Source organism: Sapajus apella, unplaced genomic scaffold (genome assembly GCF_009761245.1).
Source record: "Sapajus apella isolate SASKATOON/1434 unplaced genomic scaffold, GSC_monkey_1.0 scaffold86, whole genome shotgun sequence".
In the NCBI taxonomy this organism is placed as follows: domain Eukaryota; kingdom Metazoa; phylum Chordata; class Mammalia; order Primates; family Cebidae; genus Sapajus; species Sapajus apella.
In genome coordinates this window covers 3,883,344-3,906,656 of record NW_022437026.1, presented here as the reverse complement: position 1 = coordinate 3,906,656, position 23,313 = coordinate 3,883,344, and the positions used below count along the sequence as shown (strand labels likewise).

The window sequence follows — 23,313 nt, the reverse complement described above, 5'->3', positions numbered from 1 at the left end:
AGTCTTACTGCTGCTTATGACAGCAGCAATGACAACCCCTCACCCCCATGGCGCACATATCACCTTTGACATTTTGGAAGGTTACATTGGAGACCTTGGGGACTCTCTGAATTTCCAAATCATGCTCTGAGATTAACAACTGGCTTTTGTTTGGGGACTTACTTTCGCTATCATTGAAAACAAGTCACTTTATGTGATCCACTCTGTGCTTCCGCATAGGGAACTACAGGACTACCTGGAGCTGGGTATGCTGAGAGGCCAGCCAAGCCGACTCTCCGTGGGTATCTGTTCCTGTGTGTAATTCACTTCCGTGCCCCGGCACGATTATTCAACTGAACTTCTAGGCACCCAGTGACAGTACCAAAAATTCTAGATTCCTAAAAGCCAAAGTGTCTTGTAACCATCTCATCTTGACAACAGTGTAGGGAGGAAGGTATGAGTGTCATCATCTTCATTTCATAGATAAGAACACCGAAACCCAAGTAGGAGAGGCTTGCCCAGAAACACAGCCTTAGTGTGGGGGAGTCAGGGCTTCAACACAGGTCTTCAGACTTCTGCTGCCGGCATTATGGTTGACTAAATGCTCTAAGAAGCCCTCCTGCTGCAGAAGCACTAAACCCTCGACGGGTCAAACTCTCTGAGACAATTCTGGCTTATGAGAGTTTGGAGATGTCTGCAAGAATCATCTAGTTCAAACCAACAACCCCCCCCCACCACAAACCCCCGGGAGCTGAGGCTATGTATGGAGAGCCAGGAAGGCAGAGCTGCCAGAGGATGGAAGCCAATAACAGTGGTGTCAAGAAACTGCAGGCTAAGCCAATCTTGAGGCGGGGCAAGGAAGCCTGGGACTCTTAGGCTGAGCCAACACCTCTTAGGGGCATCTGAAAGTCTCCCCAGTCCTACTTTAGGTCCTCAGGACTCTCACAAATGAAGAGGAAGTGTTGGGGTCACAATCAAAGATCCATCAGACACCAGACACACGAAAGGACAAACCACTAAGATGAGAAATCAGAAGAAACACCAGATAAGTGATTTAGACCCCAAAGCCTGGGGTATTGGAAATATTACCTATAGACTATCAAACAACCATATTTGAAATATTTAATGAAATAAAAGACTAAATCACAAAGATGAAAAATTGATAGAAACCATTAGATTTAGAGTGATGGATCGGGAAAATGAAGCAACAATTGGAACTGACCGAAATAAAAACATCCAATGGTCAAGATAAAAAAGTTCGTTTAGACAGTAATATAGATTAAGTCGAAAATAGATTTAAGAAACTGGAAGATATAGCTGAAGAAATTTCCTAGGATACAGAAAGACAAGGAGATGAAAGATATGTAAGACCCTCTAAGAAACAGGGAGGACAGAATGAAAAGGTCTAACAGATGTCCAATTGGAGTGTCAGAAGGAAGAAATACAGAATTAAAGAGAAGCAATATTTAAAAATTATTGCTGCACATTTTCAACAACTGAATAAAAATCTAAATCCATAGGCTTAGGAAGCACAATCTATTGTAAGCAAGACAAACGGAAAAAAATCCACATCTTGACAAATGGTAGTAAATCTGTACAACCACAAAGGCAACAGAATATGTTAAAAGCAGCTACAAATAAAGGTTAGGTTACTCACAAAGGAATCACAGTTGGAATGACAGCTGACTTTACAGTAGAATAACACCTTTCTTGTGCGGCAAGACAAACCTGTCTGTCTAAAATGAGGTACAAAGTCAAACTATCTTTCAGGAGCAAGAAGTGACAACAGCTATAGATAAGGAGAGGCCAAGTGAATTTGCCATTGTGGAACTATAGGAGCTTCTAAAGAATGTACTTTAGGAAGAAAGAAAATGTTTGCAAAAAGATGGACTGAAATGAGTAAAAAAATGGTGAACAAATAAAATGGTAAGGTGTACATAAATCCAAACACACAATCCATATAATAATAAGACTCACTAACTTGTTGGGTTAAGAATAAAAGTTGGACTAAAATACTAATGACAATTCCAGGTAAGTAAGGAGATGAGTGAGCTAAAATATTCTAAGGTCAATCTAATGGATAGGAGGAGGTTCTTGATACTGTTTAACATCACATAATCACTCAAGGAATAGAAGTAGAGTTTAAACATTTCAAAAAGTGGAGAGAAAAATGAACACAGGTCTTCTGATTCAAAATCCAGGACTCTTCCCTAAATCGGTGTCTATTTATATAATTTGCAGGGAGCTGGGAGAGTCTCAGGCTCCATTCAGCAGTTCAGGTAAAATACAGGAAACTGTCGGGCTGGTACTAGAGAGAGCAGGACCCCACCTTCCCCACCATTGCCGCACACCTGTTGTTAGAGCTGAAGATGAAAAATGCGCTGGCTTCTGGCATGGGCACCGCCTTTTCCTTAAGGTGAAGCTCAGAGAGTGGTCGTGGGCGAGGGCCGACAGGCATCTCTGGCTCTTCCTCATCATCTTCTCCTGTAAGAAGAACAGCACCATTCTAAATAACTCCAGCACTCCCACTTATTTTACCACTTTCAGAGACCTTCCTACTGGCAGACATCATTGTGGCTCTGAAAATGTAGGGTACCAACCAAGGCAGATATTCTGCTGTCTCCCTGTGGGTGCTGCTGCAACTCATCTCTGTTGGAAAGGACTTATCTGGCAGTACACAATAAGGGGGATTGTAAGTAGGGTCACCAACTTGTCCTGGTTTTAAAACCAAAATCCCCACATCCCAGGAAACCCCCTAGTCTTGGGCAAACTGGGGTGGTTGTCACCCTAGTTGTAAGGTATGAGAAAAGGTGACCAGGTAGGATAGGGTACTGCCAGGGATTACTCATCTATCTAGGCGGCAGGTGGGAGAAAAGGTGTGGCTTAGTTGGCTTGTGGAATCCCTTGCAAATAACCCCACCCTTGGAAGTTCCAGGAATTGAAAAACCAACACTTTCCCAATTTCTGAAACTAAAAAAAAAAAAAAAAAAATGCTGTTGAGATAACAGGACAATACTACTGACCACAACAGGCCCTTCGTGCAAAGGTTTAGACACTGACACCAATTAAAGAAGTGCCGTTGTGCTCCCGGCCAGTGGCCACATTTAATGTGGACCGCCCGAAGTCAAACAGCTTATTCCTGCGCTTGCAAGCACAATGCCCATGGGAGCAAGCACTGAACACCCTGTGCTAGGTAAATGTGTTTAAGATGCTCAGAAGGGAGAGTAACAACATGGGAGTGAAGAGCAGTCTGTCCAGCCTGTCTCCTGGATCACAATCCTGGCTGTTCCTTTCTAGCTGTGTGCATTTTATTGAGTCTCTCTGTGCCCCAGTTTCTCCACGTAAGGTGGAATAATAATGGTACATCTATACTTCAGAACGGTGCCTGGCACTTAGCAGCTAATATGTTAAGTAAGTGTTTGTTGCTTTTATTACAACCTCTACGCAGGGGAGAGACTTGAAGCCTGTAAATTAGTGCTCAACATTTTTCTCAGTCAGATCCTTACCACCTATTATTCCCTAACAAACTGTCCGCTCCCATCAACCTATATTGTGAACACTTCACTACAGCAGGTTGAACAGTTTCCTGCACAAACTCATGTCTACCTAGAACTTCGCAATGTGACCTTATTTGGGAATGGGGCCTTTGCAGATGGAATTGGTGATGATGAAGTTTAATCTAGGCTAGGATGGGCCCTAAATCTAATGACTAGCCATGTGTGGTGATGCGTGCCTATAATCCCAGCTACTCGGGAGGCTGAGGAAGGAGAATCACTTGAGCCCAGGTTGCAGTGAGCCAAGATCTCACCACTGCACTCCAGCCTGGATGACGGGGAGACTCTGTCTCAAAAAAATAAATAAATAAAATAAAAAGAAATGACTGTTATCCTTATAAGGAGAGACACAGAAACACAAAAACACACTTAGGGAAGAGGGCCATGTGAAGACAGAGGCAGAGATCGGAGGGATGTATCTATCTACAAGCCAAGAACTGCCGGCAACCACAGAAGTTAGGAGAGGCAAGTGAGCATTCTTCCCAGGAACCTTTCAGAAGGCGCTTAGCCCTGTGGACCCCTTGATTTAGGACTTCCAGTCTCTAGAGCTGTGAAAGGACGTATTTCTGCTGTTTAAGCTACCCAGCATGTGGTCACTGGTTACGGCAGCCCTCGCGAGCTGACACGCTCACTGTGTGCCCTGCCCTTCCTCATGCTCTCTCCCTGTTTGAGCTGCTCTTCATCTCCCTCTCTGCAGAGCACACGAAGACCCCCAGTGCTAGAGAGCATCCTCCACCCAGCTTTCCTGAGTACTTGCGCTCCAGGGAATGAACTTCCTGTGAATACCAGCAGTACCTTCTGCCTCCAGTGCCTTCATGACTGATTTTAAATGTCTGTCCTTTCTCTCTATGTACTGAAAACCCTGGAAGGAAAAGCCATGCCTGGCAGTGGATGCCTTTATTTCTTGAGGATGACTGAACTTCCACACCCTTTAGAAGGAAGGGGACTTTGCGTAAGACCAAGGTGAAGGGAATACTAGTCTGGCTGGAAAAAGATAGTTATGGGATGCTCATCTCACGGATGCAGCCATGCCTCTCCATGTTCTCCCTCTTCTGGTTCAAATGAAGCCAGGTACTGCAAAGAAAAAAATGCCTGGCACAGAAAGCAATTCTTTATCAGACAAAACACATTCAAGCATTTAGGGACCCAAGGCTTTTTTGGAGGACCAGCAGCACACAGGCATCAATCAGATCCTTTCTCTGGGGTAATTAGAGCTGACCAGCATGACAATTAATATTTTTTTTCAGCAGAAGAGAGGCCCAAGATGAAAGCTGACTACAGGCCAAGAGTTGGAGCTCTTGTGACACCCAACCCTTGGAATGTAAAAGGAAAGCCTTCTACTTGAAGTAGAATGAGTAAAACCGGAATTGGCCTAAATCATGATATTTACAAGTGAGATTTAATTGAGAAGGATCTTAAATTCCTGCCTAGATGTTTGTATTCTTTTCAGTTTTTCTCAAAATGACCCAACACTTTCTTCTTCATGGTAATTTGGTAATAGGTAATTTTATGCTTATTTTAATCTTTTGTGTTTATAGAAACCCATATTTACTATAACTTTGTGCCATTCGAAGTTCCTAATGGAAAATGGTGCAGGCTCTTCCATCTGCATGAGCTCCCTTCCTGTTTACGAAGCTCTGTGCTGGGCTCCATTCCTGGGGAGAAGCAAGTTAGCTGGTCCACTCAGACGCACAGCAGCGGAACTGCAGGCACAGTGCTTGAGAGGAAACGGTTTCTGAAGGACAAACTCAGATGTGAAAAGGGACACAACTTTGACAGCATGTGATGCTTAGCAGGTATTATGGAAAAGGCAGGAGGCTGACAGATCAGGAAAAGTCAGGCAAGGTTCCTTTTGGGGTTGGCAAATGAACCACCTAGACTCTACTCCCAAATGCCAGTAGACTACATCAGGCGTCTTTCTTTCTTCAGTTTTGTTCTTGGAGGTTTGGAAAAAGCAAGGGAAGTGAGGCTCTGCTGCACTCTGGAGTTGCTGCTGCATTACAGAAGGCAGGTCAGAGGATTCAAAAGTAAAACCAGGGTAGCACTCAAAGCCCCAGCCTTGGTCCTCGGGAAGCCTTGCTCCTCTCCATTTGATGCTCATCCTCGCCTCTGTGATTTTGCTCTTGGCCAAATAAAGTAAAGACATTTGTAAGATCTAGTGCTTACAGAGTGTTGAGTCCAAGGCTGAGAACAGAAAGCCGTGGCTCTTGTCCTCAAGGAGCTTAGTTTCTAGCAGAGCACAAGAGGCTGCTACCAGTTGAAGGGAGTGCACGGTTGGTAAGGGCCAGATACCTAGAGCAGGGCCTTGGGGCACCAGGAGCACAGGTGGTGGATATAGTTTCTGCATTGGGGATCTTCTCTTTACTGGCTCAATTAGAAAACCTCAGAGTCACCCTACATTCATCTTTTTCTCTCCAACATCTAAGCGATGAATAAATCCTGTTGGTTTGCAAAAGGTACCCCAAGCCTGACCCCTTTCTGCATCTCCAGCACTGTTCCCTACCCAAACTGCCATCTTCTCTGCCTGGATACTGGACAAGTATCCTCCCTGCCCCAGTTCTGCTCTCGACCACCACCACCCTTTATCCACAGAGCACCCAGAGGGAATCTCTGAAAGGGTGAGTCGGACACAGGGTCAGGGCCTCCTCTGCTCAGACGTTCTGGCAGCCCTCCAGGGCACTGGATCAGACCCAGTCTCCCATGTGGCCCCGTGCCTCCTGCCCTGCCCTCCTGTCCTGCCCCAGCCTCCTGCCTCAGGGCACTATCCCTTGGTTCTCTCTGCTTCAGGCACACTGGCCCTCTTTGGAGTCCCCACAGCCAAGTGCATCCCCCTGTAAGAGGCTCTGCACTCAGGCCCTCCACCTAGAGAGCTCTTCGCTCTGATTCCATGTCTAGTTCCTTTGAATCATTCAGGCTCCAGTCAAATGCTGTGTCCTCAGAGAAGCCTTTGCTGACCACACAGTCGAAGCAGCCTGGTCCCCAAGTCACCCCTAACACAATCCTTGATTTTACTATCTTCACATCATGCGATGTCACCTTTTTGGTTGGTTTGCCTGCTGCCTGTCTCCCCACTGATATGTCAGCTCCAGGGGGGCGGGGGTCTTCCCTGTCCATCCAGCACAAGAACCCCCATGTCCCTGTACTTAGCACAGTGCCTGGCATACAGTAAGTGCTTCATGAGTAGTTCATTAACATCTCCAAGGTTTCTTCCAACTCTCAGCATCTCTGACGATTGTATAATCCTGCAAAAACTCCTTCAGCCTCTCCAACTCCCTGATTCAAAGCTCAGTCAAGACCACCCTTCTGTATGAAGCCCCCAGATTCCACCAGCTCACGGCTCTCCTTGTCCCTGAACCCTTGCAACAGTGAAAGCCTCCCCCAGCACAGGTGGTGCTGACTGCTCAGTGTCTGGTGGCACGCATTTCTTTTTAACATGTACCTGTTAACTTTAAGTCCTTAATGGCTCTTGCAAACATCTACATCCTCACTCAAATATACTAATAAATTAAACAAAAGTAGAATTAGCTTCCACTCATCTGGGCACAATGCTTTTCTTTCCAGTGAGTTGGGATTTTTCTCTATAATCAGGGTACGCCAATCTTGGAGGCTGAAACCAGCTGGCGAGCTTTTCAGATGAAACAGAGAGGGAAGGATTCTAGGGCCATGGCTGGCCTCAACGGCCCCCTGTTGAATCAGAAACAGGCCCCTCCTCTGAGAGTTCATGGTCATGTGAGGGCAACTGAAGCAGCAGCCAGCAGAGCGCACTCTGAAGTCCAGATCCCACTTGGCCAGATCCCATGGCTTTGGGTGCAACCTGGACAGCCTAAGAGGGAGGGGGAAGACAGGACAGCCTAGGACAGAGGGCAAGAGAGAGATGGGGAGGTGGCAGGAGAGCATGGCAGTGTGCTCCCGTGCACTGGCCCTTTCTTCTAGCAGTGCGACTGAAGGCAGAGCAGGAGGTGCCTAAGGGGCACCTGCATGAACCGGGCACAGTAGGGGGCAGAGGCCTGGAAGGGGCAGAGGTCAAGAATACAGTGATAGATCAGGCTGTTTGCCATTCATGGTTCAGAAGAAAGAGAAGCAGGAAGGAAGCAGAGATTGACCAGAACGGAGACAACAGGTCACGTGCTCCTCAGAGGAGTCTCTGGGAAATTCTGCTGCCCCTGGCACTAAAGGATCCAAGAGCTGGCTTTGGAGGCAGGGAAGGGAGGAAATGGGAAGGCAGGAAGAGCTGGGAAACACAGGCTGACTTAGCCTTTGGGGGTAGGGTAATGTGTGGAGCCAATGGCTTTAAAAGCATGCTGCCCTTTAGATCTCCTGGATGAGGACCAGGAGACAAATGGGCATGCTTGGGGCTGGCTTCAAAGGCCAGAGTGATGGCTGGCGTATGTGGTGGGGCAGTTAGGGAAGCCTTAGGTCTCAACACAAAAGTAGAGATGCATGCAACCAACAGAAATGATGGGGAGTGGGCCATCTGCTCACAAAACTCAAGAATCCTGAGGCCTCATCAGAGGCTGGGAAGAGCTTTTCAGCTGGGAAGCATAAGCATCCCCCCAGTCCTCAGAGCCGCCCGTAGCTACAGCTAGGATGGCCAAGGTGGTGTCAATAGCCTCATTTGCCCTTTTTTTTTCTCAACATTCTTCTTTTTCATTTCATTAGAGCAACAAAGAAGACAAAAGCCATGAGTACAGTATTTAGAAAAATAGAATTTCAGATTCTTGTTGAAGATGCAAGAGGTGTATCTGCTCTACAGGCCTGACTGCAGCGGGGTACCTGTGTGAAAAGACCCTCATATCAGATCTGCCCTGCTGTGTGTGCAGGGAGGCCCATCCTGGAGGCTGGCCTCATGAGAGGCTCTTCTCAGGGCCCTAAGGAATTTGTTTTATTATTGCCTTTTGTTTTAAACCTTAAAGATTTAGGCATGAGTAGAGTCTCACATAGTAAAGCTCATATATATATTCCCAGCTTCAACAACTTTGGACATTTTGCTGATCTTGTTCCATTTATCTTCTCCGTCCCATTTTTTTTGTTGTTGGAGTATTTAAAAAGCAAAGCAACTCGTAAACATTTTAGATTCTGGCCATAAACACTTCAGCAGTTTAAAAACAGAACTACAGAATATTATACCAACAAGATTAACAAAACTACTTTAAATCATGTAGTTTGTTCAATTTCCCCCACTTACCTCTGAAATGTCTTTTTAAAGTGTATTTGTTGCTTCAGGAGCAAGACAAGATCCTCCCATTGCATTTGTTCAATGATTCTAGTACGTTGTTGAAATTCCCTAAAAGTTTCGCCCTAGAAGGGTTTTTAAGAACTTCAAAGACTTAATGCATGCACATGGAAACTCCCTGTTCTTTCTACCCAAGCTCCAGGAAACCACATCCTATTCCCTTGCAGAAGGAGGGGAATGAGGATGGTGTGACCACAGGGAGTCTGGCTCCCAAGACAACAGAAGATGTCTGTAAGTGTTCTTAGCACAGAAGCAGTGGAGGGAGAGCAAAAGGGAAACCTAGCTTTGCTCACAAATGTAGAAGGTTCTCAGCCACCTAACTTGGTGAACAGCACAAATATAGCCTATTCTACAGGAACGAGGAAATGTCAGTAAAGTCAACAGTCCCTTGATGGCATGTTATTGACTTCAAGCTGGTAACTGGTGATCATATCTGCAATTTTAGGTCAGAGGAAGACAAGCCCAGGGCTTGGACAGGGTATGGGATTTCAGGGAGCTGGGAAGTGAAGCCTGGAAGGAGGACCTCTGACCTCCGACATTAAAGCCCCTGAGAAGCCAACTGCCTGCCAATTTATCTATCAGATAGAAGCACAAGAAGATGGAGTCAGTAAGATCTCCTTCTACAGAGACCTGAAATCATTTTCTAAAGCAACAAGTTGGACATCTGTGGTGGCAGCTGTCCCTGCACTCGGCACTGCCTCCTGAGTAAGGGCAAGGCAGATTTGGGATTTACTGTTAATATTAAGTGAGCATAATGTTGCAACATATGCCATACTAATACATTCTATAAATTAATATCGATTTTACAATCTGTAATGTAACAAAAATTTAAATGTATACAGAATCCTGCTTGGAAAGGACACAAAAGGACTGCTCAAATGTGATCTCATTATGAGGAAACCAGAAACAAAGCTGTCTCCCAGATGCTGACTGACGGTGCTTAAATATGGAGATAGAAGACACTTAGCAGTGTAAGACGCTTGTAGAGAGACACTGGAACCATAGTGCCTAATACATGGCCACTTCCATGTGGCTTTAGAATTGAGATCTCTGTCCCCAACCTCCCAATCCCAGGTTAGGCAGTGGGACTGGTACCTGTAGTTTCTGGGTTGGGGTAGGGGCTCTTATCCTCATTTTCATTGGGCTGGAGATCATCCATGTTGATCTAGGCAGTCACAGGGGAGAAGGAGGAAGAATTCAGTTAGATATTTTCCACAAGTTAAGAGGCTTGCAGTAGCCTTGAAGTTTCATTTTAGTCAGTGACTTAGCTCAAAAATATGTCCTTGTCACTTTGCACATCCCCTTCAGGACATCAGGGGACGGCTGGGATCCAGCCAATCCGCCCTCTCTTCCCCGTTCCAGCTCTCCTGTCCATCCCCACTGGCTTCCTTTCCACTGGGTGTCTTTCTTTCTCTCCTCTTCTCCATGGGGGTCTGGCCTGGGAAGGCTGTGGCCCTCCCTCCCCAGCACCGGCCTCACAGCTCCAGGAAAGAGACAGCTCCTCACCTTGGTGGTGGGTGGAGACTCCCCGTCAGCTGTGATGGATTTCAGCTCAATCTTCTCCTCCTTGGATTCCTCCACTGCTGGCTTCTCCACCACCTCTTGTTTCTTCTCTGGGCTGGCAGTCCTGGCCAGTCAGCAGCAGAAAAAAATAAATGGTTGTTTACTGGAGTGAAAGGGAACAGTGTGGGAGGGAAGCACCCTGTGGCCTGTGGGGACCAGCGGGGGCAGATCCCCTGGGTCTGTGTCCATCTTCCTTTCTCCAGGGCACCTCTCGTGTGCAGCTCAGTCACAAGCGCTACGGGGCTGAGCCACACCTGCTCTGCCTGGCACACAGTTGGCCTCTTGCAGCTCCAGAGATGCCTGGGTCACGAAAGCAGAGAAGGATGGTGGATCTCATCTAGGATTGGCTCCTGGAGGAGCTCTGCTCAGGGCCTGGCAGCTGTGTGGCTTACAACTGTCCATCTAGACAATGATAGGATACAACACAGGGCCCCGTGTTGCCTTCCTAACACTGGTGCTGAATTATACACAGTGAGGAGGACTTCCTCTGTAAGCTGGGGCTGCATTTCGCCATTGAACTGAGTGGTTGCCTTTCTCTCTCCCCACTTTACACTCCTGCCACCTATCACAGCTTCTCAAAAGATAATCCCAACCTCCTAGACAGGTGGAGAATGTAACACCATTGCAGAGACTATTATAATTCACAGTGGTCCCTACCAGAGTAAAGCTTAGGATTAGGAGAGAGGTCCAACTTAGGAAGCCCCAAACCCAGAGTCCTCCTAGGAGGGACAGCCAACAGAGGCTAGCAGTCAAGCCTCTCTCTGCCACCAGTGGGATGACATTCCAGAATGGGGGCCCTGGAGCCCGGGGCCTGGGCAAGTTTAGAGGGTTACCTGGCCAGCTTCTTTCTCTCCTTCTCCTCTTCCTCCTCCTTTTGGGCAGATGTGAGGCTCTCAGCATCAGCCAGGTTGTCCACAGCAATGGCCAAGAACACATTCAGTAGGATATCTGTTTGTGTCCATTCTTAAAGAAAATGACCCTTGGCTTGGGGTTTTGGTGGACACAGGGGGTGGGGGGATACAGGATGGGCAGGGTAGAGCTCCTCGGCAGAGAGAGCTTGAGGGTGAATCACTTCGAGGGAGTCAGACCCCAGCAGTGTTCCTCCCCTCCCCTTCCTCCCCATCACCCTCCCAGCTACCTGGAGCGATCTAGAGAGTTGAGAACAGGCTAGCCTGCACACTGGAGCAGGCGGGAGTGAGGCAGCCAGCCCTGCCTTGCACTTTAATTGCTGGGTTTCATGATTGGTTTCCCCGCTGAGATGACTGGCTGTAATTGACATTATAAACAGTATTGTCTCTAGCAGGATGCAGAATGCTCTTAAGAGCGGTTTATTATAACTGGGCACTGAGGGGGTGGATTGGTATCTCTGCCAACTCTAATGTGAGCCTGCACACACGAAGGCCCTTGGTGGGTCCGGCTGGAGCTAGCCAAGGCTTGGGAGCTCCCAAGGGAGGCAGTTCTTTGCCCTTTCTCCCCACCCTACTGCACCAACAGAAACACTGTGGGTCAGAGAACTGCAGAATCAAAGAAAGCATAGCTGGATGGAGCTTTAAGTTTGCGAAGTCTGACTCCCAGCCCCAGGCACCCAGACATTCATATCATTTCACACACAGAGAAGCCACAACCCAGGCAGGGGAAGAGGGGCTTGTCTCAGGAGGCTTCTGGACGTGGCAGGGGCTTTGCATGCATGATCCCATTAAAACTCCCAAAGACCCTTTACGTAGTAGGGACTATGATTCCATTGCCGCATTTTACAGGCACTAAGGCAGAGGACCTTCAATCTGCAAGAGGTCACCCAGCTGGGAAAAGAGGAAACCTTGTCTGCAGGCTTCCATGACTGCCTTTGCTGCACTGCCTTAGCTGCGACTTGGCCCAGAGCTGTTCCCGTGTTACCCCAGGCTCCGGACGTGACTCTCTCGGGGTCATGAGCTGGGGAGGAGAAGCAGCACCCATGGTTTGTGACCCTGGAAACCTGCCCCAGCCAGGAAAAGGAAGGAGCTTTTGGGGCTGTTTGAAGTCTGCGCAGCTCTGCCTGTGACTAAAGTCCTGGAGAGCAGCATCAGAGGGAGGGGTGCTGACCAAAAAGCAGGAGGGGAGCTGAAGGTCACTTCAAGGACACCGGCTCATCCTCCCTCACCGAGCGCCCCGCCTCTGAGCAGACGCAGTGGCCCCAGGGCAGCCGGCCCGCTCCGGCGCGTCCCTATCGCAGTCCGCGTGAGTGGCTGCGCACGCCGCAACGCCAGGGGGCGCCGCTCGCCTAGATTACCACGGGAGCACGCCTGGAGCGCGGCGCCGCTGCGGCCCCGAAGGGCTCAGGAGGGTGAACCTCCCCGAGGCCGCAGCTGCAGGTTTCCACCCAGACCCACCTCCGCCGCCATGGGGTTCTAGGCTGGGTGGTGACAGCCCAGACCTGGGGGCGTGCCCGTTTGGCATTGCGCCGCAGGCTGGGGGCTGGGGGCCGCGGGGGTGGGGGGCAGCAGCAAAGGATACAGTTTCCACAGATGAAGAGGATGATGAAGTAAATACAGACTAACATCCCTGGAAAAGAGGGGCCGCCATAAGCCATGATCCCATCATACATCACCGAATTCCAGTCCTCCCCGGTCAGGATCTGAATGACACATTCCCACCAATAAGGGACACAGCGTTAGACCAACAGCAAACCCAAAACCACCCTGCCCTGCCCCACTACTCAACAAAATTGTCCAAAATTTCCCTTTCGCTTCCTTCCCTCCTCCTGGCTCCCAATTCTCCTCCCCAGGGACTCTGAGCTATTGAACTCTCCTTAGACAAAATGCCTGGCCATTGGCATAATATTATTTGAAGAGTGACTGCAAGTTTTGGCACAAAGATCTCTGACTTTCCCCACTCATGCTTGAGCTGACCATCAGCCATTCCTGGGGGTAAGGCATCAGGGGCCTTTTGCAGTTGCGTGTTTGCTGAGACTGTCACATGCTTTCCCCAAACATTCATCATTGGGGCATCATCTTTAAGACTGTGACAACATCTACATGTGATTCATTTTTACCTCTAAATCAATCTACTTTTAAACTTAAATAAGTGCCACTTTAATTTTGCCGTAGGCCGCAATATCTATGAAATCACAAATTTGGCGGTCCAGTAACATTTTTTCCTAGGGTCAGGCATGGTGGGTAGGAAAGCCAGGGCTTCGTCACCCTCCCCTCCCCCAATAAGAGCAGTCTGTTTTTCTTTGTTTATGTTTTGGGCTTTCATGGAGAATTTGAGTAAAGGAGTCCATGGATAAGAAGATGTTTTTAAACCACATCGTTTCCCCTAATGGTCCACCCACCAGTGGAATTCCATGGCAGATGGGGACAGGGGAAACTACAGAAAAATCTCAAGACTCTCCTGGGCATGGGGCCTCCAGGGCTGATCTAGGCTGGCTGTGGCTGCCCAGTGAAAGGATGCAGCTTTCCACACGCCCCCCACCACCCCGCCACTCAACCACCCTGAGTCCGAATCCCAGCAGAGAAGAGTCCCTACCTGAAACACAGTGAGGAGGGACTGGGGGAAGTTATCAAATGTGCTCCTCCGGGTCTGCATCTCATCAAAGTTGAACTTTCCTCCAAAGAGCTGCATCCCCAGGAGGGAGAAGATGATGATGAAGAGGAAGAGGAGAAGGAGCAGGGAGGCGATGGAGCGCACAGAGTTCAGCAAGGATGCCACCAGGTTGCTCAAGGAGTTCCAGTACCTAAGAGCCAACAGGAGGGAGGTCAGCACCCTGCCCCTCGCTGTCCTCCCCATCGTGCCTCGTTCTCACACCTGCCCACTGCAGGTTCTCAGAGGAGCTGCCATTTCTGCTTTTTCCCTGTCCTTGGGGGAGGGGTGTCGGCGGTGCTGTGAGCTGGGCCACCCTGGAGGGAGTTAATTCAAGGTTCCCGGATGACTAACCTGTTGGGGGACAGATGAGGGCAGTGGTCAGAAGCCGGCAACCTAGCTCTGCCCGATACCTGCTGCGTGTTCCTCTGGACAAGACATTTCACTACCCTGCCTTCTGCATCCCCATCTGACAAACGGAGACTGCTGTGGCCCTTGCTTCATTAGGCTATTGGCAGGATTGCCTGACATGTTCTACCTTTCTCCAAAGACCCCCCCATAGAGTGCTTGGCACATAGTTGATTAAGGTTGGGAATTATTGTGGTTGCTGTTGTTCGCTAAACAGAAAAAAACTTTTTTTTTCTCCACGAATGCCAGTCTGAGCTCAGCCGAGGAAGCAGCTATCTAGCAGTGGGAGGAATGAAGTCACCCATGGGCAACAGAAAGTTCATGGCTTGGTGAAGTTTCCCAAGTTCATCCCGTCCTTAGATTTTGTTTTTTTAAGGGCCCTTCCTCTGGAGCTTCTGATTCACTAGCTGTAGTTCGGAGTCCTGATATCTGTGTTTTTAACAAGCATACTACGGGATTCTGATCAGCAGGTGAGTTTGGGAAACTCTAGATTATAGCAAACCTGTCACACCCACTGGGGCAGCTCAAAGCGCAAGTCCTCTGAGTGGGTGGGAGCTCAGTCTTGAGTGGAATGGGCTTTCAGTGGGATCCCTGCGGAGGAGGCCCTCACTCCTTACAGCCCTGAGGGCTCTCTCCACTATAAACACAGAAGTCTTACAGAGGTTCTGGGAAAACTCCTTTCTCATGAAAAAGTGGGAGGGGGAACCTGCTAATGACTGCTGGATGCAGGGTGGGTGCCTACGTGAGGGTCAGCTCAGGATCAGGAAGTGCACCATGGCAAAGGACACGGCCCTGAGGGGAGCAAAGGCAAGAACAGAGCAATCTCATTTCCCTATGGCCCCCTCTGGCCCGCCTGCCTCCTAGTTCACTACCTTGAGAGATTCCCAGCTCACCACCAGTCCAGTGGATTGCTTTTGCTGCTTCAGTGAGTGACATGCAAGCCACTCCCACTGCAGCCACAGCCTGGGTTCATGTCTTCAGAGAATGGTTCCGTACCAAGGGACAGAAGCAGAGGGGTCACAGTTTGGATGGCAACATGAACTCCTTACCAAGCTGCAGCCTCGAGTGCTCCGTTGGCCTCCACAAATCCAGCTTTTCCTCACTTCTATTTTGCCTGCCAGCTATACCCGCTCTGTTTGCAGAATATTAATATACATTTATTTGTATCTGCTCTATACCATACAGTCTTGTCTCACCAAAATAGGCTCTAAATTTTAGAAGGCAGAAGGTTGCAGGGTTTTTTCCCCCTCCATCTTCCCCATCTCTGTTCTTAAATAAATTCTGTACAACCCAGTATGTGTGATGGACTGCCTGGAACCCCTGCAGGCTAGAGGCTATAGTGATCTGTTTAAAGAAGAAAGTAAGAGAACCTCTCTGGGGGTAGAACACTCTCCCCTCTTACAGCTGAAGCAGTTTTCCCAAGCCTGCCCGAGGATCGACACCAGTGGAGGTGGCTGGGCATAGTGGTAGCTCCTGCCTGTAATACCCTTTGGGAGGATTGGCACTTTAGGAGGTCAAGACAAGAGGACTGCTTGAGGCCAGGAGTTCAAGACCAACTTGGGCAGCACTGTGAGACCTCATCTCTAAAAAATCAAAGAATTAGCCAGGTGTGGTGGCACATGCCTGTAGTCCTACCTACTGGGGTGACTGAGATGGGAGGATCACTTGAGCCCAGGAGTTCGAAGCTGCAGTGAGCTATGACTGCACCACTGCACTTCATCCTGGGTGACAGAGTGAGACCCTGTCCTAAAAAATAAATATATAAAAAAAAATAATAAAGCAACAGCAGCAGCAACAACAAAAATGATAGTAGGGGTGTGTTAGCATTTCCTAACTCCTGATTTTCAGGTCTCTCCCTGGCACCACGAAAACCTAATCTCTGACTCTGGGGCTGGGGTAATCCTCACGTGGCCAGTCCAATACTTGCCAATACACTAGGGTTGGGAACCAGCAACTTTCGAGCATATTTATAATGAGAATTTCCAGCTGTATCTGAGGGAAGAGTGTCTGCATGTGCCCTGAAGTCACAAATCCCCTAGAGATCCTCTGTGCACTCAGCCACCATGGAAGATTCTGGAAAAGCCTTAATGGCCATGGAAGGTCGGAGCCTTCATTTTCATGAAATAAAGAGGCATGCGGGAAATAACTCAGGTATGTCCAACAGTCATGGGGACCAACTGCAGCCTGACAAGCATGTTCTGGCTGCAGAGGGAGAGGGCCAGGTGCCGTCCGCAAGAAAGTCTGGGGGAGGCACCACATGAGGGGTAGAGAGGGAGAGAGAGGTGGGGAGGGCCCTCCTGACCCGGGAGCCCATTGGCATGCCTGGGGCTCTAGGGAGGAGGAGGCTGTGGGCCAGGAACAGATCGAGTCTCTAGGAGGGGTGAATGCTCCTGGGAAGGGGGAGATGGAGCATGAAAACTGGCAGGGACCTCCTAGAGTGAGGGTGGCATGGTCCTGCCAGCACAGTCAAAGGCAAGGATGTGGGTGTGGGCACAGAGCTGTGCCTGGAGGAGCGCCCTCTGCCCACTCTCCCTGCTGACTCTGCCTCCCTCAACCCCTGGGGTGTCTGGGAAAGTCTGAGCTGCATCATACTGGGGTTCGTGCTCTGACAGAGCTCCTGATTCCCACCCATCACCTTCCCCCATCTCAAGTAAATGAGAACCATTGCTTTTGACTCAAGGCAAAGTCCTCGGAGTCATCTTCCTGGCTCTCTCACACTCCGCAGGAGCAAATCCTTCTGCGCCACCTTCACAACGAGTGAGCCCTGACGTTGGCCACTTCCCACCACCTCCTCATCCTCACTGCCTGGACCCTCGCTCCGGGCAGCGGCTCTCCAGGCACAGCAGCAGTGGGTGTTGCTATGGGGTGAGGCCCACGATGCCTCAGTCTTGCTTAAGCTCTTCAATCACCTCCCCTTCACCTCTGGGTCAAAGCCAGAGTCCTCCCAAAGGCCTGGCAGAGGCTGCAGATTCTGGCCCCAGAGGGCCAGTGACCAGCCAGCTGCATTCCCCTCCCTCAGACCCCCCTCACTCTTTCTCCAACTCCCACACTGCTCCTGCCTGGCCAAGGCCATGCTGCCGTCCGCTGGCTCTTCTGCAGACGTCGGTGGGGTTCACCTCTTCAGCTCCCTCAGACCTCGGCTCACCTCTCCCCTGGCCAGTGTTCTAGCCCTCATCACACTTGATGGATAATTATGTCTTTGCTTATTGTCTATTTGCCCTTGCCAGCATGTGAGGCCATGGGAGAGGGAACCCATCTGTTGTATTTATATCCTTAGAGTCTAGAACAGTGAGTTCCTGGCACAAAGCAGGTGATCAGCAAATATCTTGTTCAGTGAATGAATGAACCTATGTGTATGACACATCTGTACTTCCTAGAGGGAAAGGCAAGGGAGTTGCACAGTTGCTTCTGTGTGTGTGTGTGTGTGTGTGTGTGTGCACTGAAGTTGAACACACTTTGCCCAACAGTGAGAAGTGGCTGTCTGCCCCTGCTCCCACAGCCTTCCTAGGCCCATAGCTTCCCTACATCCATGGGGAGGGATTTTCTGAGATTCCTGACTGTTCCATTGCCAGACCATGCATCAAACTAATATGTATCAATTTGTCCTACAGTAAAGAGGGTTGCAGGCCAACTGCAGAGGCTCACGCCTATAATCCCAGCACTTTGGGAGGCTGAGGTGGGCAGATCATGAGGTCAGGTGATCAAGGCCAGACTGGCCAAATGAAACCCGTCTCTATTAAAAAATACAAAAACTAGTTGGGCAAGGTGGCTCATGCCTGTAATCCCAGCTACTGGGAGGCTGAGGTAGGAGAATTGCTTGAACCAGGACCAGGGAGGCGGAGGTTGCAGTGAGCCGAGATCGTGCCATTGCACTCCAGCCTGGGCTAAAGAGCGAGACTCCATCTCAAAAAACAAAAACAAAAATAAAAATAAACAGAAAACAGGGTTGCTATGGCTTGAGTAACACTTAGGGGTAGGATTTCCAGATCACTGTGAATATGTGTCACCTTTGGGGAAGAGCTCACATTCTCAAAATCAGTGGTCCCAGGTTTGAGGGTACAGGTCAGCCTCTGTTTAAAAGATGGATTGGCACCAGCCTACCGTCGATATGGAAAACGCCTGGGGGAAAAGACACTGTCCTGGGGACCAGCAGCATAGGTATGACATGGCTCAGACAGACAGAGATAGGGTTGTTCGTGCTGTTTGTCTTCAGCCTACTGTTGCTTCCCATTCAGCAGGACAAAGAAGGAGCTGGGCCTGAGGCAGGACTGCCACCTGTCCTTTCCTTGCCTTTGCTGCAGGATAAAGAGGGCAGGCTCCTGCCTGAGGCCTGGCATCATGAGGGGTGCTCAGCCTGCTGAGCAGAAGGCTTCTATCCCTAATGTGCAAATGACTGGAGATGTTTTATGTGCTTGCCTAGGAGATGAGACAAAGGAACTGCTGAAATGATGATGTGGCCAAGAATGCTGACGGGACTCAGGGGAGGAGGGCTGAATTCCGGAGGCTGGCAGGCCTTGGCTGATAGCAGGTTCAGGGTGGGGGCTGTACTATCACTGATATGGATGAGATTTGGAGGTGTCCAGGTGGCAGCCTTTGAGGTGGGTAGGGTGACGTGAAATGCCATTTAAAGAAAGCAGCTGGCGGTCCTGCGGGTCCTCACACTCCCTCCTCTTCATGGAGCCTGATGCTCGCACAGCTATGGCCGGAAGATCGGATGATGGCCTCCTGTCCTAGAATCATACTCTTTTTTAGGAGATTCACTGGTGGTAAACTAGAGGGGTTAATGGCACACTCACAATCAACTGAAGCTTTGTTTCTCATTGATCAAAAATATGAAATACACACACTCACAGCCCAAAAAGGCAAGAGCTTTGGAGAGAAGCAGCAGCAGAGCAAAGCAACCCATGTCTTTTGGTCACAGACCTCATGGAGAGGCAGAAAAATGCAGCACCCTCTCATCAGAGCAGTACCCACAAGGCCACGGGTGCACAAGCTCACAGTCAGTACTACGGGCTCTATGGCACCCGGGTGCAGGTGCCCAGCTCTAGACCACCCCCCCAGCAATCTGCCTGCATCGCCGTCCTTGGCATCAACTTTCCTTTCCTATTCTCCAGCTGCTGGAATCATTCTCTCCAAACTGTGAGTCCTTGCCCATCCCATCCCCCATCGGATCCACCCGGCTCACCACTTTATCTTTAAAGTACGGCTCATCAGGGCTTTTCATCACATCAAGCTCTTTGCCACCTGAATTCTCTCCTTCCCTCTACCTTCCTACCCGCAGCCTCCCTTTAAGCCCTCTCACTTGCTCACCACCATGTCACTCCTGTTACCTTTTCCCTCCGCCTCTCCTGATGTAAGTTACAACCATCGGTTCAGAAATCCTTTTATCTCCATTTGTTTCCCCTTCTCTAAGGCTGTCTCTGGGTTTGGGGCTCTGTGGAATTCTTCCTCCTCTTCTATAATATAAAGTAACCTGAGCCTTCCTTAAACTGGAACTTTCATCTCATGAACCTTTTGCTTCAAAGAGCTCAGGGCCAGCTCCTTTACCTTTATTCTAGGTATAGAGCAGAACATTGAGCTTGCCATAAATAAGTGATCCTCAAAATAACAGTACCTCCCACTTTCAGATGCCCTGCAAATGTTCCACCCTATTCTCTCTGTGTTCCACGGAAGGTCATAACTGAATTTGATACCTGTCCCAAATGTTCTCATCCTGAAGGGTAAAAAAAATTCTTAGTTTTGGTGGCAAGTGATCTATTGTTAAAAGAGCATTTCTAAAGCAATCTCCCGCAGTGTATTTGTGTGGCTGGGGCTCTGTGGGAGGCAATGGAGTGAGGAGCAGAGAGAGTCAGCTGAGGCCACCTGGGGAAGCAGGTAGAATCCATTCAGCAAGGGAGCAAAGGAGTGGGTGTCCTCAGAGCAGAGCTACTGTCAAGTTGAGCTCTGGTCCCTTAAAACACAATAGACCCAGGGGCTGGGCCCAGTGGCTCACACCTGTAATTCCAGCACTTTGGGAGGCCGAGGTGGGTGGATCATGAAGTCAGAAGTTCGAGATCAGTCTGGCCAACATAGTGAAACCCATCTCTTCTAAAAATATAAAAAATTAGCTGTGTATGGTGGTGTGCACCTGTAATCCCAGCTACTTGGGAGGCTGAGGCAGGAGCATTGTATGAATCCGGGAGGCGGAGGTTGCAGTGAGCCGAGATCATGCCATTGCACTCCAGGTCCGGCGACAGTGCAAGACTTCATCTCAAAAACAAACAGACAAACCACACGATAGCCCTGGGAGGGATCAGTATGCCCAGAGGTGGAATTGTATATGCTGGGCTGCGGAGTCAAGCAGAATTCTAGAGTATTTTGGTCTGGGACAGCCTGGCCCCAAAGCCTCACCTACTGATTCAGTTTCTAGTGGTCCCTGCCCCTGCTTCCATTCATTGTAGCAGGCTGGGAAGACCATTTTGTGTTTCACTTTTGAGTCAAGGCCTGACTTGGTTAACAAGTTCGAAGGTCTTGTCTTCCCTGTTTGCAGCAGATGTCTTGGTGACATTGAGAACGGGACCTGCATGGGGAGTGTAACTGGTTAAGCAGGCAAGGTGGTCTGGCCTGGACCTGGGGATGGCCTTAGCAGTGTGCTCCTCTGAGCTTCGGAGCCACAGGGCTACTCAATGTCACCTAGTTGGCCCTTTCAGCCACAGTTGTGTTAGGTATAGGGAATCATCTTCACCTGCATTTTCTTGATCTTTCCCCCAGTAGGTGACACCAGGACGTTCCCATTCCAGAGGAGAACTACCCGTTGTGGTGACAGCAAGACTGCAGGTTCTGGAGTCTGAGCTGCCTTTGGCACAGAGCCCTGAGCGGGAACTGGGTATCTGCCAAAGAGACCTCCTTAATAATGGCCCTCAATGAGCTCAGAGGCTACAGGGGGCCTGAGAAGAGTGGGGGCTAGAAGATGATGGGAGAGCTGGGAAGGTGTGGGGATGGATCTGCTGCTTAAGGCCAGATGCTGGTAGGGACATGGAGCTATTTCAAGCCTGGAGGATGTGCTAAAGGCTCTCACCTGGGGCTCTGTGCGGCCCATATGTGGCCAAGATTCATGAGTCAATCTGTCTGTGCTCAATCAGCCCCAGCTGTCATCTCAAAGCCTGGGAAGGGAGCTTCAGGGGAGGAGCAGCAGGAGAAATGAAGAGGGGCTGAAGGCGTGTGAGGGAAAATAGCAAGGGCTAGAGGGGCCTCACTGCATTTGAAAACCAGTTGTGTAAAAACTGAGATGCAATTAGCGAACTGGTGTCACATCCGGACTGTATCTGTCTGAAGCCCTTCTCCCACCCTGTGGAACATGTCAGACTGGGCTGACAAAGAATAGACAAACTGGACATTGAATCTGGGCAGCACCGAGAGCCACAGGTGGAAGAACCCAATCTGTCATGAGGCTTGAAGGCCCACCATTCTGGGGCGTTCACTCAAAGATGACAAAGATTCTGGCCATGTGCATGTCCCACTGTTCTCAGCGGGCAGGGATCTTGTCTTTCTCAATCTTTTCTATTAAGTAATTTTCTTTTTTTTTTTTTTTGAGACGGAGTTTCGCTCTTGTTACCCAGGCCGGAGTGCAATGGCGCGATCTCGGCTCACCGCAACCTCCGCCTCCTGGGTTCAGGCAATTCTCCTGCCTCAGCCTCCTGAGTAGCTGGGATTACAGGCACACGCCACCATACCCAGCTAATTTTTTGTAGTTTTAGTAGAGACGGGGTCTCACCGTGTTGACCAGGATGGTCTCGATCTCTTGACCTCGTGATCCACCCGCCTCGGCCTCCCAAAGTGCAGACTCATACGGTCGGCCTTTTTTTTTCTTAAAACAACATAGATGTCGCATACTCCCTGTGGTATTCTCAGATTTTGATGGAACGCAAAAAATGTAAGTATGTAAAGAATTCATTTTCCTCCTAATGATATATCAAAGCCATCTGCTCCCTTCAGGTGTCCTGGATGAGCTGTAAGTCCACCCTGATCTCACCCATTCACAGAAGCATTTTGGAATGCAAGTGACAAAGAGTGATGCTGTTATGTTACAAGGACAATATTAACTTATTTTATTTTTTTTAAAGAAACTATTCACACACTTTGGAATTTTAGCTCTCAGTAATAAATTACTTGCTATACATGATCCAGCTGCTCTGGATGTAGCAGGGTGTCATGACCTCAGGGTGGAGAGCCATTCACTTAGATCCCTGTTCCTGACTCTTAGACAATGGGTCTCCGGTGAGGGAAGAGCAGCTGGAATTCTAGAATTCTAGGAAGGGATCCATGAGTCCATGTGTACACCAAGCATTATACTACTCTGAATAAACAGCCTGTCTTGCATTTACATTACCACTTTTCAAACATACACAGATGTACAGGAATTTAAATTTAAACGCTCTGCTGAATTCATAGTAGCCCTTACCTTGATGTGTTTTTTCAGTCAAAAACTATCCTAAGTGCCATCTTGACAGAATTAGACTACATTATGACGAAGACAGTGGGGATGTAAGAATTAAGATTTTTTGCTGCACAAGGGGTCAGCCTAGTGGGAGGATTGCTTAAGGCCAGGAGTTCCAGACCAGCCTGGGCAATATAGTGAGACCTCATCTCTACAAAAAATAAAAATATTAACCAGACATGGCACTTAGAGTCCCAGTTACTTGGCAGGCTGGGGTGAGGCGGGAGTATCACTTGAGCACAGGAGTTTGACGCTACAGTGAGCTAAGATTATGCTACCACATTCCAGCCTAGGTGACAGAGTGAGATCCTTTCTTGAAGAAAAAAGAATGAAAAGAAAAAGAAAAGGAGGAGGAGGAAAAAGAAGAGAAAGAGGAAGGGGAGGGGAGGAGGAGGAGGAGAGGAGGGGAGGAGGAGAGGAGAGGAGGGGAGGAGGAGGAGAGGAGAGGAGGAGAAGAGAGGAGGGGAGGGGAGGGGAGGAGGAGAAGAGAGGAGAGGAGGGGAGGAGGAGGAGAGGAGAGGAGGAGAAGAGAGGAGGGGAGG

The 23,313-nt window shown here is 49.2% G+C and overlaps 1 protein-coding gene across 50 annotated transcripts in view; it reads right to left on the bottom strand.

The window, feature by feature from the left end:
- The window catches only part of CACNA1C (calcium voltage-gated channel subunit alpha1 C), a 703,883-nt gene that overhangs the window by 96,791 nt on the left and 583,779 nt on the right, over positions 1-23,313 (bottom strand). For all 50 annotated transcript variants that reach the window (XM_032254241.1, XM_032254239.1, XM_032254246.1 and 47 more), the window contains 6 exons: positions 13,834-14,041; positions 12,820-12,940; positions 11,163-11,277; positions 10,273-10,393; positions 9,862-9,931; positions 2,331-2,463 (listed from right to left, as the gene is read on the bottom strand). In XM_032254241.1, the coding sequence (XP_032110132.1) occupies positions 2,331-2,463; positions 9,862-9,931; positions 10,273-10,393; positions 11,163-11,277; positions 12,820-12,940; positions 13,834-14,041 (768 nt within the window). The remainder of the gene's footprint in view (positions 1-2,330; positions 2,464-9,861; positions 9,932-10,272; positions 10,394-11,162; positions 11,278-12,819; positions 12,941-13,833; positions 14,042-23,313) is intronic.